This window comes from Scophthalmus maximus, chromosome 10 (assembly GCF_022379125.1).
Source record: "Scophthalmus maximus strain ysfricsl-2021 chromosome 10, ASM2237912v1, whole genome shotgun sequence".
Classification (NCBI taxonomy): domain Eukaryota; kingdom Metazoa; phylum Chordata; class Actinopteri; order Pleuronectiformes; family Scophthalmidae; genus Scophthalmus; species Scophthalmus maximus.
In genome coordinates, this window is record NC_061524.1 from 19,173,123 (window position 1) to 19,189,608 (window position 16,486).

At 41.2% G+C, this 16,486-nt stretch overlaps 1 protein-coding gene across 11 annotated transcripts in view; it reads left to right on the forward strand.

The window, feature by feature from the left end:
* Positions 1-16,486, forward strand: part of LOC118283566 (girdin) — a 130,486-nt gene that overhangs the window by 57,696 nt on the left and 56,304 nt on the right. For all 11 annotated transcript variants that reach the window (XR_004784587.2, XR_004784586.2, XR_004784588.2 and 8 more), the window contains 3 exons: positions 10,232-10,301; positions 15,066-15,124; positions 16,391-16,474. Coding sequence is in view for 5 of the 11 variants with exons in the window: in XM_035605686.2 (XP_035461579.1) it covers positions 10,232-10,301; positions 15,066-15,124; positions 16,391-16,474 (213 nt within the window). In the remaining 6 variants the exon portion in view is untranslated. The remainder of the gene's footprint in view (positions 1-10,231; positions 10,302-15,065; positions 15,125-16,390; positions 16,475-16,486) is intronic.

Consider the following 16,486-nt stretch of genomic DNA (forward strand, 5'->3'; position numbering starts at 1 on the left):
AAAAAAGACACAACAGGAAACCCTCCCCCCCATTCCTCCACTTCCCCAAACGAAGTGCAAATTTCTTCATGGACGTTGAGAGACAGCTGGGCACTACATGCCTTAACATACTAACTGCGTAGGCTAATAGAAATAGCATACCTTATCAGAAGTCTCGTTGAACAGTCCCATCTACCCTCATGTCCATAACGATTGCTCTTAAGATTAATTTGAGCAGCAAAAAGTTCTTAACAAAAAGCCTGAGAACAGCAGGCTCCTCTTGCGCAGCTGGCATCGGCAAGGTGGTCGGCAGTGGCAGCCGCAACATTGATAAACCTGTCTATGTACGTTTCAACGGCTGCTGGGTCCTGGAATGTTTTCTGTTCCGATCCAAACGTGAAGATCAGGCGCGCAGGGAAAATGAGACCATGTTTAATCCCAGCATCTCTGAGCTTTTTCTTGACTCTGTTAAAGGCACGACGTTCCTCCATTATTTGAGGTGAGAAATTCCGTTGAACGACAGGGGAGTTTGTAACCGGGCAGGTTTCAAGATTTTCTCTTTTCCTGGGAAATGGTGGATCTTGGCGATCATAGAGCGCGGGCGTGCAGATTAGGATTGCGCTCCAATACGATGCACCCGGGGAAAGTTGTTTGTCCCAAGAAGCTGCGGTAGGAACTCCGCCACAAACTGCGTCGGGTTGGCCTTTTCCGCCTTTTCTGGTGGGCCCAAAATTTTAATGTTCGAGCGCCTCGATCTGCTTTCTAGGTCAATGAGCTTGCGCTTCGTGGTGTTGTTGATCTCTGTCAGCTCCTCGCACCGTTTCTCCAGGTCTGTGATGCGGGTCTCATGGTCAGTAGCGCAACCTTCCAGGTCAGCAATGCGTACAAACACCTGTAAGCAATTCTCTCTTTATAAATCACCGATCACCTACAAGTGTGCGTACATGAATCAGCCTCATATACCTGTACAAGCCCATTTTTAACCATAAATAGTCGATGCAAATCACCTCATCAATGCTGATCCGTATATTAATGAGCCCGGCATGCAATTGTTCTTTCGTTACGGTGAATCATCGGGGAAAGTGGTCCGATCTGAAGGTATACTACACCTTTCTTCTACTTTACCAATATGTATTTAATTTGTGTTGCTTGAGTTTTTGAGGATTGTGGGGTGGGGGGCAGATCGAGTGTAACAGTGAGCAGGGAAGTCCGGAGAAACAGAGTTGGCTGCAGTAGGGAATTTGCAGGGCAGGTTTCAGACTGTCTGTTAATAAATGTTGCAGTGTATGAGGGCAAAGGGGAAGTTTCTCTGTGTTATGTGCCGCTGTTGAGGAAGTAAAAGAAGTTGGTCACCGGAGCGAGAATTTTCTTTTTTTGCCAGAGCTCCATGCCGCCCCCGGTCGAATGCCACCATGGGCGGCTTCCCATGTTGCCTATGCCTAAATCTGCCACTGTGTGTTAGGCATCAATACTTATAATCTTATCTCACATTTACTTTCTACAATCTGACTTCAGTTCACTACCTCACCATCTGTGTCGCTTATTCCCCATTGTTTCCAGAATGTGCATAAGCATGGGTCAGAGTTTGCTTACAGGTGTGCATATTCTCCCTTCAAGTTAGTTTTTTATAGATCACAACCTTGCATGGGAAGTGGCTTACGAACATTTCCAGCCCTGTTTTGTGTGTACGCCACGTTTATAAATGAGACCCCTGCTCAGAGAAAAAATCCCCATAGGGCTTCTCTACCCATATGAGATGTGTTATCAGTAATGTTTCGCCGTAGCGTAAAATAGGAAACCTTATGTGATTTTAATTTCATCACAAAATGTTTAACCATGTCTAACATATTCAAAATAAAATTTAAACTAAATTAAACTTTAATTTAAATTAATAAAGAAATTAAAAAAGTGTAAAGCATGTCTTCTCTCTATTGCTATTTGGTTCTATTTATCTTTTTAAATGTGTGAACTTCTGTTTAAAGGAACCAAGTTCAATTGGAAAAACACTTTTTATCTGAAATCTTATTAATTTAGTTTTCTAAAGTTTTTTATCAAATCAATTTATGTCTCTTTTAAATTTTCAAAAGCTTTTATGTTTCTTAAGATTATTTCAGAGCAACACTGACAGCAAACCATCCAATCCTCTGCCTTTCATCTTGGCCTTACCAGTTTGCATAGCAAGTCACTCTCCAATAATCTTATATGAAACATTCTCTGTTGCTATGAAAACTCGATACTGCACAGAACAACACTCCACCTATAGGAGCAGACCGTCGGCTCACCCAGACAGAGTTAGCTCGAAAAGAGGTTCCACCTCCGCCAGTTTTTGTCAAGCTGCCGACAGCCTGCTCCCACTCAGTGGGTCTCTGTTTGAGACCCACTGAGTGGGAGCAGTGAAGACCCCTCCCGAAGGAATTGCCCAGCTAAGGTCACCTAGAGTCCAAGCCCTGACCCAGGGGTTACGGGAGTTTAACTGACGAAGAAAGCCGACAGAACTCGAAGCACTGCGAAGCCACAAGAGGCTGCTAGAGTTCAGTACAGAATATTATTTGAATTACACTACTGAATAACAGAGAAAATGAGGGGAACCTTTTATTTAGTCTCCAGCAAGGTGACATAAACAAGCGCACCCAGTGACAGGAGATAATGAAGAATTAATGAAGTTAGCTGACAGAGAGCAATGAACATGACAATCGGGCTGAACATTTTGGGGAAAATATCTAATTGCGATTTTTCTAACAGATATTGCGATTGCTAATTGATTTGCGATTATAAATAGCACGCACATACATACACAAATTGAAAGAGAGCGAGATGCGTTGAAAGGGAGAGAGCTCTCTCTCTGTTAGCAGTCTGTCTCTTTAACGAGGGAATAGTCGTGGTGTTCGTTACCTCACGGTGCCACGTGAGACATTTTCATACGGAGTAACAGTCGCAAACAACTCGTGTGGTTCTGTGTTCATCACTACTGTCACTGACTTGTTGGCTGTACACTCGTCATGTAGCTGCAGTGGCGCTGTGTCAAGCGCTGATAAAGGGTTGGTGTTGTTGCCTCGGGACATAGCGACTGAATGCTTTGAACAATACCTTGTTTTGTTGCACATCTGTTGGCTAAAACCAGAAACACTCCCGTATCCCCGAATTGCGTCTTTTCTTCGGAACTTAATTGTCAAACATTGCTTCTGGCTCCGCTAATGCAATGTTTTTCTTTGGTTTCACTCGTGTGTTGTTGGTGGGCAAATACGCAGTCGCCATAGGCAACTCCTGATTGGTCGGAATGACTTGTACGTGCGCAGGACGGCATTTCTGATTGATGGGCATGACTGTCACCGTGGTCAGATGGGCTGTATTATATTGTATTGTAAATGGCAGCTTTTTGCGATTTGCATTTCGCGCTGTTACAAAAAGTGATTTAGTTTTGAAAACAATTAATCATTCCGCCCTACATGACAACAATGTTTAATGAAGACTTTAAAGTTCACGACAAGACTGCTTTATAAAACTGCAGTACGCAGTTCATATAAAATTTAACTTCGATGTCCCGTTCCCCTGAAAGTAGTACGAAGCTGCGCCACACAAAGCTGACAGAAGCACAGAAGAGAAGAAGAGTTATGATTCACTGTCTCATCCAGTTGCAGTGGCATAAGCTATAAGGTTTTAATGTTGCAGTCCACTGACCACAAGTTTAAAGTGTAATTTTGAATTGTTGTGAGTCTTTGGTGTAAACTCGCCTTAAAACAAACGCCCCCCAAATATTGCTTCCAACGCCTCCCTCATCCTCTGAACGCCCCCTGGTGGGGGTAAAAGCATTACTTGGTTTTTGAACTCAAAACCTTCAACCTTTAATACTGTCAAATACTTTCTGTCTTTCAAGCATTGAATAAATGATGAAACTGGTTATATAATGAATATAACAATGTTTCCCCTTGGATGGAATTGTATCAGCGGTGGTGAAGCGTGCCTGCGTGCAGGGGGAAAAATTGTGAGCCGGTACTCTTACCAGTTCTTGTTTCCTTTTTAGTAGAAAAAATTTAACCAAATGAAAATAAAATTTAATGGACAAATGTTTTGTTTTAGCACTGTACTCAGTAAATTTTTGAACACTGAACAGCACTATTTTGAAAAAATAACTAATGTAAAGTAGGCCTTTCACTATGAACCAGGTTCCTTCTCCTCAGTCATCTTCCATCTGACTGCAGCTGTTGTCTCTGACTTGGACCAGCAGAAGTAGAGTTAACTTTCACTTTCCCTTTAACTAAATATTTCACAGATCACTTGTGTTACCGCATTCACTTGCAAAATATTTGTTACACTTGTGAAAATAAAGTTTTCTTTTTTTTGAAGTACAATGAGACGTTCACTCTCTGCCACCGTCACACGAAGCAGGTGAGGTTCTCTGTCTGTGCTTTGTGTGTTGCGCAGTGAGAGCTGGCCAAGCCCCCTGCACATCGGCTCCAACAGAGAGACTCAGGATTGAGAATAGGGAAGATTCATCATTCGACGACTGAATGAATGAATTTCTTCAATACTGTGAGCAGCACAGATAACGTCGGAGCTTATTGATACTAAGGTCTTTCATAATTCAGCCCCGGGGCCGTTTAATCATGAGTTTCTGTTCCCAACCATTGACAAGTCAGAGCCCAATCTTCTCTCGTTAAAAAAAATTATGAATAATACTAATTCTGGAGCAGCGGCCAAAATCCAGTAGCGTTCCTGAATGCATGTAGGGGAAATGATAAAATATAAAATGATGATAATAAAACATATAGGCTCGGGCCAAGGTTTTGGTGGAGATTTCCTCCTTATAGTTACTGTGTGTTGTTGGCGTGTATACGCTTTATTTTTAAGCAGTCCCTGCAAATCTAGGGCTAGTTGGATTACTCCTACCACCACTATGATTTATTCATTCACTTTCATCATTTTTATTCAACTTCTCTCAACACACCATTTTTACCTACGCACACACATGCACACTTACACAAACACAGACACATACACACACACAGAGCAGTACAATTAGTCCCCTGTTAAAGCTGTGTCAATAGCAGAACTTGTGTTTGAGTGGATAGATGGGAGGTGTTAGTGTGTGTGTGTGTTGGGGGGGGTGACAGACTGAAACATAGCAGTTGATAACCTTTCCACTGACACCACTTTAAGACTCACATGTGCATGTGCTTAGGGGCTTGGCAATCTGACGATTTGATATCGTAATCCATCTTAATTTTGCATATGATCTGATTTACAGAGGAATCGTACAGATCGCAGGGAAGTTTCTGCAACGCTCTGGAGATTCGGATACCATAATTACTCTAATACAAGACAGTCTTGTTACATAAAACTGTGTATGCATTCATTACAGCCAACAGATACAAACGTTTTAATGGAGAGAGTACCAGTGTACTGAGGAGAGATCTGTGCATCTCTGTCTCTTTCTGCATCCGAGTCTGTCCGGTGGAGGGGGCGTGGCCAGCTCTCACTGCCTAACACACGCAGCACAGACAGAGACACTCTTCTCCGTGTGACAATGGAGATAGTGGACTTGTCGAAAGTCTGGTTGTACATCACCAAAATCGATGGAGATGTTTATGCCACAAGTGTAACAAATGTTGTAACCAATGTGCAAGTAAAGGCAGTTACACAAACAATCTGTAAAAACATTTAGTGAAAGTGAAATTACACTCTGCTTCTGCTAATCCAAGTCAAAGACCAGACCTGTTTATTTTCTGAAATACTTTTTTTTTTATTTGTCTTCTCTTGACACAAGAAGCTCACTTGTTTTTTTTTGTTTTTTGACTCTTTTGTTTTGTTTTTTGATAGCCTAGAGGAGGAGAAAAATCCCGATTCAGATTGTGGATTCTGGCCCAAAAGATCGTCATATGATCTTTTGGCCAGATCACCCACCCCTATGCGCCTATACTTACCTACTAGTAAAATCACATACACTATTGTCTTAGCATGGGGCTTGTCAAATATTTCATCCTGTGTCTGTGTGTGAGACCATTAGCTGCCTGGCTACTGTCACAATCACAATATTATCATCATTGTCAGAAGATGCCCATTCAGCCAATATTTAGCTGATTAAGTAAAAGTCCCCCATCAACAAAACATCTCTTATAACTAAATATCTTCGTAGGATGGAACAACAATCCTGCTGGAATCAATAATACTGCAAAGTGTCAGGAAAGGGGGGTGGGGGAGAAAAGGTAAGATGTTGAGAAGAGCAAGAAGAGAGCAGGAGGCGGCTCAGCCATGCATGCCTGGAGTGAAAAATGATGGTGCATCTCTCTCTTAATCACATTCTTCCCCTCCCCCCGCTTTTTTTTAAATTTAAATGACTTATTCCACATTGCCCATGTGTTCTGGTGAGATTGTGAACTGATCAGGGAAAGAGACAAGGACGTTGCTCTCACAGCCACAGTGATGCCGGGAAAGCCATTTCAAAGCTGTTAGCATGTGTGTGCATGACATACGCAATGTGGTGTTAGTGGCTGGTCTGTCCTGAAGTGTCCATCATGTTTTATGTATGAGAGCTAAGCCTTTGCCAGTTAATCCAAGAGGCATATTAGGTTACTGTAGTTTAACTTTGTTAAAAGCCTGCAGTTGATCCTCAATGCATGTTATTACTCACAACCCTCAAAAATAAGGTACATTTGTACATTTGTAATTAAGGTGCTGTATTAGTAGTACAGTTATTATCCAGTTTTATTAACAAACAGATTAAGTTGGTTGTACAGTACTTGCATGCCTTAATCTGCGGTTTATAAAGAGAAAAAGTGATAATGTGCCTGTCTTTTAATTGTTATAAAGTCAGGAGCTAAATATATATTAAAATTAAGAGACGCATTAGAATCTCATGATATTTAGGTCGATTTCTAAAAGCTCCAAGCTAACACCAGGAAAATTAGCAATAGAGACTGAAAAGAGCAGTTCAGTGGACCCCTGAGAAGGGATGGAAAGTAAGGAAAAGCGATACTGAATAAATTATGGTGTTGAACCAAGCTCATGACTCTGAACATCACACATCATTCCATTACAAGCTCTTTAACTGAAAGGAGAAGAAATCAGTTAAATTGAATAATTTTTGGGGTGGAACAAGAAAGAACACCATATGTTTGTGTAAAGAGATCCGTGCACTGAAGCTAAGCCTTTAGTTTAACTTTGCCCTCCACTTTTGTTCATTATAAACCAAATCCTTCAATCCCAACTGTGTGAACCCATAGTGATAACTTAACTCATCACTGTATCTTTGGTTGGCATGAAAAGTGTTACAGGCTGAAATGTCGCATTTGCACAGCACTTTCTGCCAAGCCTAATATGGCTCTTGGACAGGTGCAAGCATGAGTTGATGGGGAGTGATGGTCAGAGGTGGGACAGGTGGTTTTGGCGGAGTGAACTTTTCTCATGTCTAACTGTTCACAGCAGCATAAATACAAGGTGTTTACATTCAAGACTTAACCATACAGCTTCTTCCCGTATCACTAACTGTGCATAGCAGTATTACATAAAACAGCAGACTTGAGGTTTTGTCTTAGTTTCTTTGCCCTTATTAGTTTTGGCAGATTTGGTGCAGAGTGGCTGTAATGAGTTTTACATGGTAATTTGGCCCTCTATAAGAAAACAACAGTGAATATCTGGGAATGCTGATTATTCTGTTTGATGCTGAGTCTGTCTCAGTCTTCATATATTATGGCTGTTTGGTCATTTCATACTGGAACTGCCTGATATTAATAATAACTGATTATAATAACAGTATATCATCATTGTCAGTGTTGTTTTTGGCATCATCTTATTTGTTGATGTAAATTCTCCATGCATTTATTAGACATGGGGTTGATATAGGGGTGGGCTATCTGACCAAAAGATCGCATGAAGATCTTTTGGGATAGAATCACGATCCACGATCTGAATAACAATTTTTCCCACCTTTTAGGCTATCCCAAGAAAACAACTGAGCCAAAAAAGAGTGTCATGTCAGAAAAAGACTTGGACAAGCAGAAGTAGAGTGTACTTTCACTTTCTCTAAATGTTCGACAGATTGCTCTTGTTACCGCCAACTTAAAAAACATTTCTTACACTTGTGGCAACAAGCGTTGTCTCCATCGATTTTGATGAAGTACAACCAGGCATTTGACCGGTTCACTCTGCGACATTGCGACAAAGATTCTTGGGAAGCCCTTGTTCATTTTGTGTTTAACTCCGACTGTTAGATGGCAGTGTGCAGCCATTTCACTCCAACATGAACTGGGACCGGTAGTAACAAAAAGAAGCACTGCGGTTCTAACAGAGACGTTGATGCTAACCTAGCCATAGTTGACCATGGCTGCTTTCGAAAACATTAGACCGGGTCCCCCGGTGTACAGAGCCGTGCCGTTTGCAAAATGTGCTATGCCAAAGTAAAAAACTCGGGGAACACAACAATTCTGAGGGGCACACTTAGCAAGACACCCCTCTGTTTTGCCGCTATAGGAACAGCAAACAGTAACGTTAAACGCGGTGATCCGTCTCAACCTGGTCTCAACTCACTGTGGACCAAATTCACTAACTGAAATTACCACCGACCTCAACTCGTGCAACAGAAATAACTCGGTCAATACTATTTAATTTGAAAATATATGTGCCCTCTCAGTGTTATGGAGAACAAAGGCTTCCGTAATATGATGCATACTCTTTACCCTCCCGGCAACATATCACTGACTTGGTAGGAACTAGGAGGGGGCGTGCGCGCGCACACACACACACACACACACACACACACACACACACACACAGATACACACACACACTCCGGAATTTTCCAGCTTAGGATCAATAAAGTTCCTATCTATCTATCTACATAACGGATGAGTAGAAGTTGGACTCTTACAGTATGAGCTTTTGTTTACATTTGTTTAATGTTTTCTTTGGGAATCCTGCAAGTACTTTTATTTTTATTGATACAGGCAGATGTTTTTCCCATCGTGTGAGATTTCACAGCACAAAAGTCTTGTGATTTGGATGTTACAGGGACTATGCATTTTCTTTTGAGAAACAAGAATAAAAAGTGGCATATTGTGAACATTTAAAGCACATTACTACGATTCTATGCATATGGTGTATTCTTTATACTAAAAATAGATTTAAAATATCGCAATATATTGAATCGCAACCCCTGTATCCTGATAAGTATCTTATCGCCAGATTCTTGCCAGAATGGAGTTATGGCATTCTGATGTTTCATGGCGGCACCCACTCATTTCAACATAATAAAAATGTTTTTTATAACTTTTCAACACAAGGTCTTTAAATGACAGCGACCGAATATGGAGTCGCTGTGATAAATTCTTTAGGAGTTTGTTAAAGTATGATGCTAGGAAATGTCCTGAAATGCACCAAATTTGCAAAAATCTAAATGGTCAAGTTTTGGTTGGGCAGAGCTAATTTGTAGGTGCTCAAATGATACGTGTGCCTACCAAATTTCGTAATATACATCAAATTTAAAGGGGCTTAAACTTAAAAATGTTATAGGGGGTGCTAGCGCGCCATTTTTACACAATCTGACTAAAGAGCAATTTCTAACATCAGGATTTGCCCCTCTTAACGCGTCTGCCAAGTTTCATGAGATTCTAAGCGTCCCATAAGTATAGTATGTGTAAAAATGTGTAAAATTCCAAAAATTGGACTTTGAAACAAAATGTCAGACTTTCTGTTGGTTATAGGGCATTGCTCCCAGAGGCTTTTTTGTAGGTCTGGCCATGATACTGTGGTGTCAATTTGGCTTTGGCCCCACTCCAGATGGACCTTCCCTCTGGAGTGGGGCCAAAGCGAGCCGGCCTCTCCTCCAAGCAGGCTGCGCTTAGTCAGATGGCCTTTTCAAGTGAATGCGCTTGGCATAATAGCAAACATTTGGCAGTATGATTATGTAATGGATGTAAGAATGAAAGTAGTTGTTGTAGGTAGCTTGTGTTGCATTGCCCACAATTTGAAAATATGTCTCAAATATAAATATCAACAGGAATTAACTTACATATATACTTGTAATACGTGGATACTAGAATCATCTCTAACACACCACACACACTATTGATACTGTTCGTGTCCATTGCCTGTCTTGATAACTTTTGAAGTTACACCTTGCTCTTACTGTAACTGTAAGATCGCCATCATAGTGTTGTATTCTCAATTTCTAATTTTCTCATACATAATAATTTTAAAAGTAAATATTGTCCAGTGCTTTCTCCTCCTGACCACTTTCTTGTTTTTCTTTGTGTCACAGGAGAGTCTCCAGCAACTTGTAATGATGCCTTTACCAAATGTGCTGACACTGGGTCGGAACCCTCTGTCTGGTAAGTGTCAGTGTACTAAATAACCACAACCCCAACAACAACAACAAAATTATTCATGCCTTCTCCAAAACATACCTCCAGCTGAATCACATGAACAGTAAGCTTGCATACAGATCACAAAGAGGACACAATTTTGCATTGCCTCCGTCACGTCATTACAATGCCTCGATGAATGTTGATTGTTACTCAGTATTTGGCTTTCTATTTAGCCATTATTCACCAATGCACAATTATGGCAGAATTAATCAGGGGGAAAATGCTGATTTTATTTTTAGGTATAACTTTTTGATTCCTTTTGGGAGAAAAATAAGTTGACCTCACATTCACCTCCACATTAGAGTTCAAATCTGTGGACTTCAGTTAAACCTTTTTGGAGCAAAGCTAGGACATTTTGAACCCACCGATCCCATTTGATGTCGGAGCAGCCAAGCAACAGTAGTGAAGTGTCAAGTGTTTCATGAAAACATTTTGAGCACCTTGACCTTTGCAACAAATGCTACTTTATGTTCTTATGTGCCCACAATGAAGCCTTACGTGTGTTATCTTGGGCACTAGTCCCTGGTGGGGCTCCCAAGGCCAATTGTTCCCAGGGGAGGCCCCAGACTAAGAGTGGTTCAGAAGTTCCTCGATGAGACTGCCATGTGAAAGAACAGTAACTTTGCCTGGAAAGGGAAAACATGGAGCCACCACCACATGGGCCCACCGACAGCAGACAAGAGTTTTTTGGGCAGCTCTGAGCAAGAGGACCAGAGCGGGTTCACAAGCATTAGCATGCATTCCTCAGGGTTTTTGCCCTTCACCGTCTAGCTTGTCAGATAATGTCAGTCAGCCAGCAAGTCAGACCATCGGTGGCTGTGGAATGTGGCTCTATGGTTCAGTGACTGCCAGCTGAAAATCATCGGCCATGTGGCTTTTATTATGCCCTCATTAAGGGGCAGGGGCATCTCTTCATGTGTGAGTGCATGCACGTTTGTTTAGTCAGTGGATAGGGGAAGGGTCTCCTCACAACACTAAACAGTGGGAATGCACTGAAATCAGCAGTTCATGTGTACCTGCGTGTGTGCACGCGCGTTTGTTCAGATGAGGTTTGTCGGAGAAAGTGGAAGGAAGAACGGGCAAATAATAGCGCAAATAATGGTAATAAGCACAAATGTTTGCTTGCGACCAAACCCGTGCAAGCAAAGCAACGAGAATTTTTGCATCGCATCCGGTGTGAATGCACCATAAGCGGTAGGTGCCGAGCAAAATCAAAACAACAGCCTGGAAATCCATCATGAGACGTACCAACAACCGCTGCACAAAGCAAAAGTAAAAAGCAAGAGTGGGCAGTGGGTTTATACGTCATCATCTCAGGGCGGCGCATCATCAGTTGAGAGCACACCCACAACAAGGTAGCTCTGCTCTAATGGAAAAGCAATCCCCTGCCGCGCTGGGCAGACTGCAGCTGTGAGGATTAAGTCTGTCACTCAGATATTGCTAATATTTGCTTTATATTTTCACTTGGAATTTTTACTTTCATATGATGAATGAGGTGCTGATTATGAATTCACATGTTTTGTATTTTTCTATTAGCCTGGGATTCAGACGAATTCTGGGGGTTCATTTAATTTTCTCTGCCAGAATACTATGGAGTTATTTTACTATCTTTATTCAAGAGCGTGGTCTTTCGGTTTGTGCGCATTACTTAGTGATTTCACGTTCAGATTTGTCATTCTTTCCTTCAAAATCTGCCCTCGCACTCAAATAGCTCTTTCTTCTTGCATTCACATTTATTCTGCTTCTGTTCAAACTGTACGCTTGTGCGCAAATAAATTGTTGCCCGCACTTAGATTATGTTGTTGCTCGCACAGATTTCCTGCTCTCAGCTTCAATTCGCACTTCTTCTGTGCCCTCTCAACTTGTCTGCTTACGGATTTCTGCTGTGCGCTTGGATTTTTTGTGTGACAACCCTATCAAAAATCCTCAACCAGGAGGATTCCAGGTGTTGACCAATGAAAAGATCGCTGTCAATTTGCGGGTGTGTTCACTTACTTCTTAGAGCGCAGGAGGAGTAAAATACGAGTGGTAATGATTGAAGCCTTTGGAAATAAATTAAATTTTTTTCTAGTGCCTTTTCTTGTAATAAATGCTTGAAAACTCATAAGTAAGTCACTTAGTTTGGCGTAAAGCTCTTAAATAACACGGTATTGATGAGCACTTGATCTGTATTTTATAAACCAATATATCAACACAAAAGGAGGGAGAGTGACATTATATCATTACTGAAAGTCCATGCCTTCAGTACTGCGCTGATAGGAAAGAATATTACCAACCACTCGTATTTTATTCTTCCTGCGGGTCAGCGTTAACAATTAATTCTTGAGTGTGTTTTGACAGTATATAGTTGGACTTAGATCATTACAATTTAAAAGTATTTTTGTCCTAGTGTGTACTGTCGTGCGCAGCTGTAATGTGGAGGTAAATGTGGCGGAACCATAGAGAAAACAGTCTTGATCAGTTTGTGTATTTCCTGAGAGGAGCTGAAAGTAACGAGTTGATTCAGGTGAACCCAAATCAAACTGTTCCCCGGAGGATGACATCATTTCAGTATGTGAAGGACACCTGCACCTCGTAGAGTCGTCGTGGCTCACGGTGATTATCCAGGACTTTCACTTTTGAGATGTTTGCTGTGGTGAGATCGAATCCAGCTCAATGCTATCTTGTAAGAATTTAATTTTCTTCACTTTATTTTTTACGGTTCGGGAACCAGTTAAATCGAAAACCAGTTGGGCCATAACACCGGCCATTCGCTCACGGACTCTCTTAAAAGTCAAGAAGGCGATGTCAATTTCTTAATCTGGGGGGTGGAGGGGAGTGGCTGAACCGGGTTACAGAGTAACTGCTCGTACGGGACGTTCTAAGAAGTAACCGAACGCACCCGCAAATTGACAGCGATCTTTTCAGTGGTCAACACTACACCTGGAATCCTACTGGTTGAGGATCTTTGATGGGGTTGTCACTCAAAAAATCCAAGTGCACAGCAGAAATCCGTAAGCAGACAAGTCAAGAGCGCACAGAAGAAGTGCGAGGAGAATAGTTGAAGCTGAGAGCAGGAAATCTGTGCAAGCAACAATATATTTGCGCACAAGCGTACAGTTTGAGCAGAAGCAGAATAAATGTGAATGCAAGAAGAAACAATTTGATCACAAGGAGTAGCTATTTGAGTGCGAGGGCAGATTTTGAAGGAAAGAATGACAAATCTGAACGTGAAATCACTTAGTAATGCTTGGACGGAAGTGACACAAGGCTGCCACTAATGAACGAGTATTTGACTTAATGTTCCAGATATTGTTGTAAATTCCCCTTTATTTTGAGTTTCGTTGTCATTATTTTGTCAGGCTATTTTGGCAGACATCGGAGCGCAGCTTCGGGTCCTGACCTTTGTTTACATTGTAAGAGTGCGTTTATACATGTTACGGGGGCAACCGTAGCTCTCATGGGGAATGCATTCTTGAAGAGAGTGAGTATTGTGTGTTGTAATGCATTTCGCGGGTATTTCTGTGATATATATTGTGTGTAACCTCTTTTATGCCCCGTCATCATCACAGACATCTCCTCTCTGCTCTAGTCTGTTGACATTTTTGCGTCACTCAACAGATGTCACATTGTTATCCTACTGTGGCCAGAGGCATTTTGCTCTGCGTCCGTTGGTAACTTCTCTTGGAAATCCAAGGTCCCAGACTAATACATATTTGAATATTAGTCTGACTACTAGACTGAGTAAGCACACCACTATATTTAATTTCTGAAAACATTAGTACACCCTCTTTGCAGATAACCAATAAGTTCTTGCTTTTAATCACTTATTACTGTTATAGAATATGTTTAATAATGGATTTAAGCAATGGAAATGAACTTTTCCAGCATTGTCCCAATTAACACCCATGTAGCCATGTCATGTATGTCTGGGTCCTACTAAAATGGTTGCAGTCACAGAAACTGTTTTCAGAAATTAATTCAAGACAACGTCAACAGAATTGTGTTGGGACATTATCAGGAGTTTGTCATTTACATATGATGAATGCAGCAGGATATTGTTTGAGTTAGAGCATTCACAACAGCAAAATAATTTCCAAAACATTCTGTGGCATCTTGGTAAAGCATGCAGGAGGCAGGATATGGTGATAACTCTCCTGCGTGTTGACAGTCATCAACATGCCTATTTGCTCACTGGGAATTCTCCAGAGATCCTCCTACTTACTCCTAATAATCTGGATTTATTGTTATTAGAGCCTATGAAGGTACCCATCGCCCCCTTAACCACATGATGAGCTAGCTTATCTCTTTCTCTCACACCCAAGCACGCACATGGAAAACAGATGCCAACATCTTGTATATATACCATGCACATTGTGAGTGTAACAGACACATACACCACCTGATTTAGTTTTGTTCAGTCCCAAATCCCACAAATGAGCTCAGCCCTTTTGAGCATGTCACCGGCTGCTTGTGGGTTTCAACAGTTTCTATTAATCTGTCCTGAAAGTTCTGGATGTTCATCCTCCCAACCCACTACACTGTGGAAAACACTTTGGCATAGGGTTTTATTAGGGGGGATTGTTACGAACCAAGATTTTAGCTAATTGGGTTTCCACCACTATCAACCAAACATCGATCAACAGAATTAATTTGTTGACCTCTGTGTTTTTGTCATACAAGACAGAATTACAGTGATTACAAATTGTCCGCTGCCAACATGTTAATACATTATTGTGTGTGTTTTAGAACAAGGTCTGGAGGAAATGAAGAAACTATTGCTGCTGCTACTCGGCTGTGCTGTTCAGGTAAAAGAGCTGTGTAGTCCACTTACAGTAAATGCTTAAACACTAAACACTTAAATATGTAATTGTGGTTTCAAGTAGTATGTATGTTACTTTGATTTTTAATCTGAATACATAATTGAATAAACTCTTAATTCTTTCATAAAGGTAATGCTGCGCAGTTAATGCAGTGTTTTCTCTATTCTCTGTTGGCTTGTTAAATCTACCTTTCTCTCACTTATCTCCTCTCAGTGTCTCTGTCCTAGGGATGGATATCGTTTGAATTTTATTGATTCCGATCCTTCTTATCAATTCTGGTTATTATCGGAAATCTTTCCTGACACAAGCAATTAGACTGTACAACACCATACCTCTGTCTAACAGAGACAATCTGGACTCTATGTTTAACACAAATCCAGCACATTTTCACCTTCATGTCATCTTCTCATGCACATTACTGGTAACTGATTACACACTTGCACAAATATTAGGTACATTCTTTATATTTATATTCCTCATACCTGTATAGTTTTGCAGTTCTTATATTTTTACATTTGTATTTCTTATATATTTTGTAAGGTCTGTTGTGTGAACGATACCGGCTGCTGTAACACCGTAATTTTTCGTATAGTTTGGGATCATTAAAAGTTCATCCATCCATCTATCTACGAGTCAAAATACAAATTCAAGGAAAATAAGTCCATCAAAGCAACAATAGGGGCAGAATGTGATACTAAAGTGTATCAGTGCACAACATCTAACTGAATGTTAAAGAGCTTTACTGGAGGAGCCTGAGCAGCAGGCAGTCGCACGCAGAGCCTGCAGGACAACCAACAGTGTAGCAGTGCATGCTAAGCGCTAGCTCCTATCAAAACACAGGTGCAGTTACATTGGGTTAGGGTTTCGCAGAAGCGAAATGTAACTTTTTCTCACATGTACACGGTAACCCTACTCTGTCCTGTCTCTCTCCCTCCCTCTCCTCGAGGGCGCTTCGCCTACAGCGCTCTGTCGTTGTGTCTTGTCATGTCAAAATAAAAGCCCTCTCAGAGTCGTGTAATTGGGACTTCATGACATTTCATGAAATTCTGTAGGAGCGGCGGCAATAATTTTAGAGGTGACCCTCTAATCGCATAGCAAACTCTTTCCCCTTTAAGCTCTTATTTCATTTCAAACAAGATCATTAACCTTTCACCAACTCTAAAACTTGTATCATTAGATAAACTCACGAATACAACAATTAAACTTCAATATTGAACTTAATATTGTTTCTCTTCTCTCCCTTTCTCACAGTGCGAGAAGAAGGAGGAGTACATTGAGCGTATCCAGACCCTGGACTTTGACAGCAAAGCTGCCATAGCATCCCACATCCAAGAGGTATATCTCAAT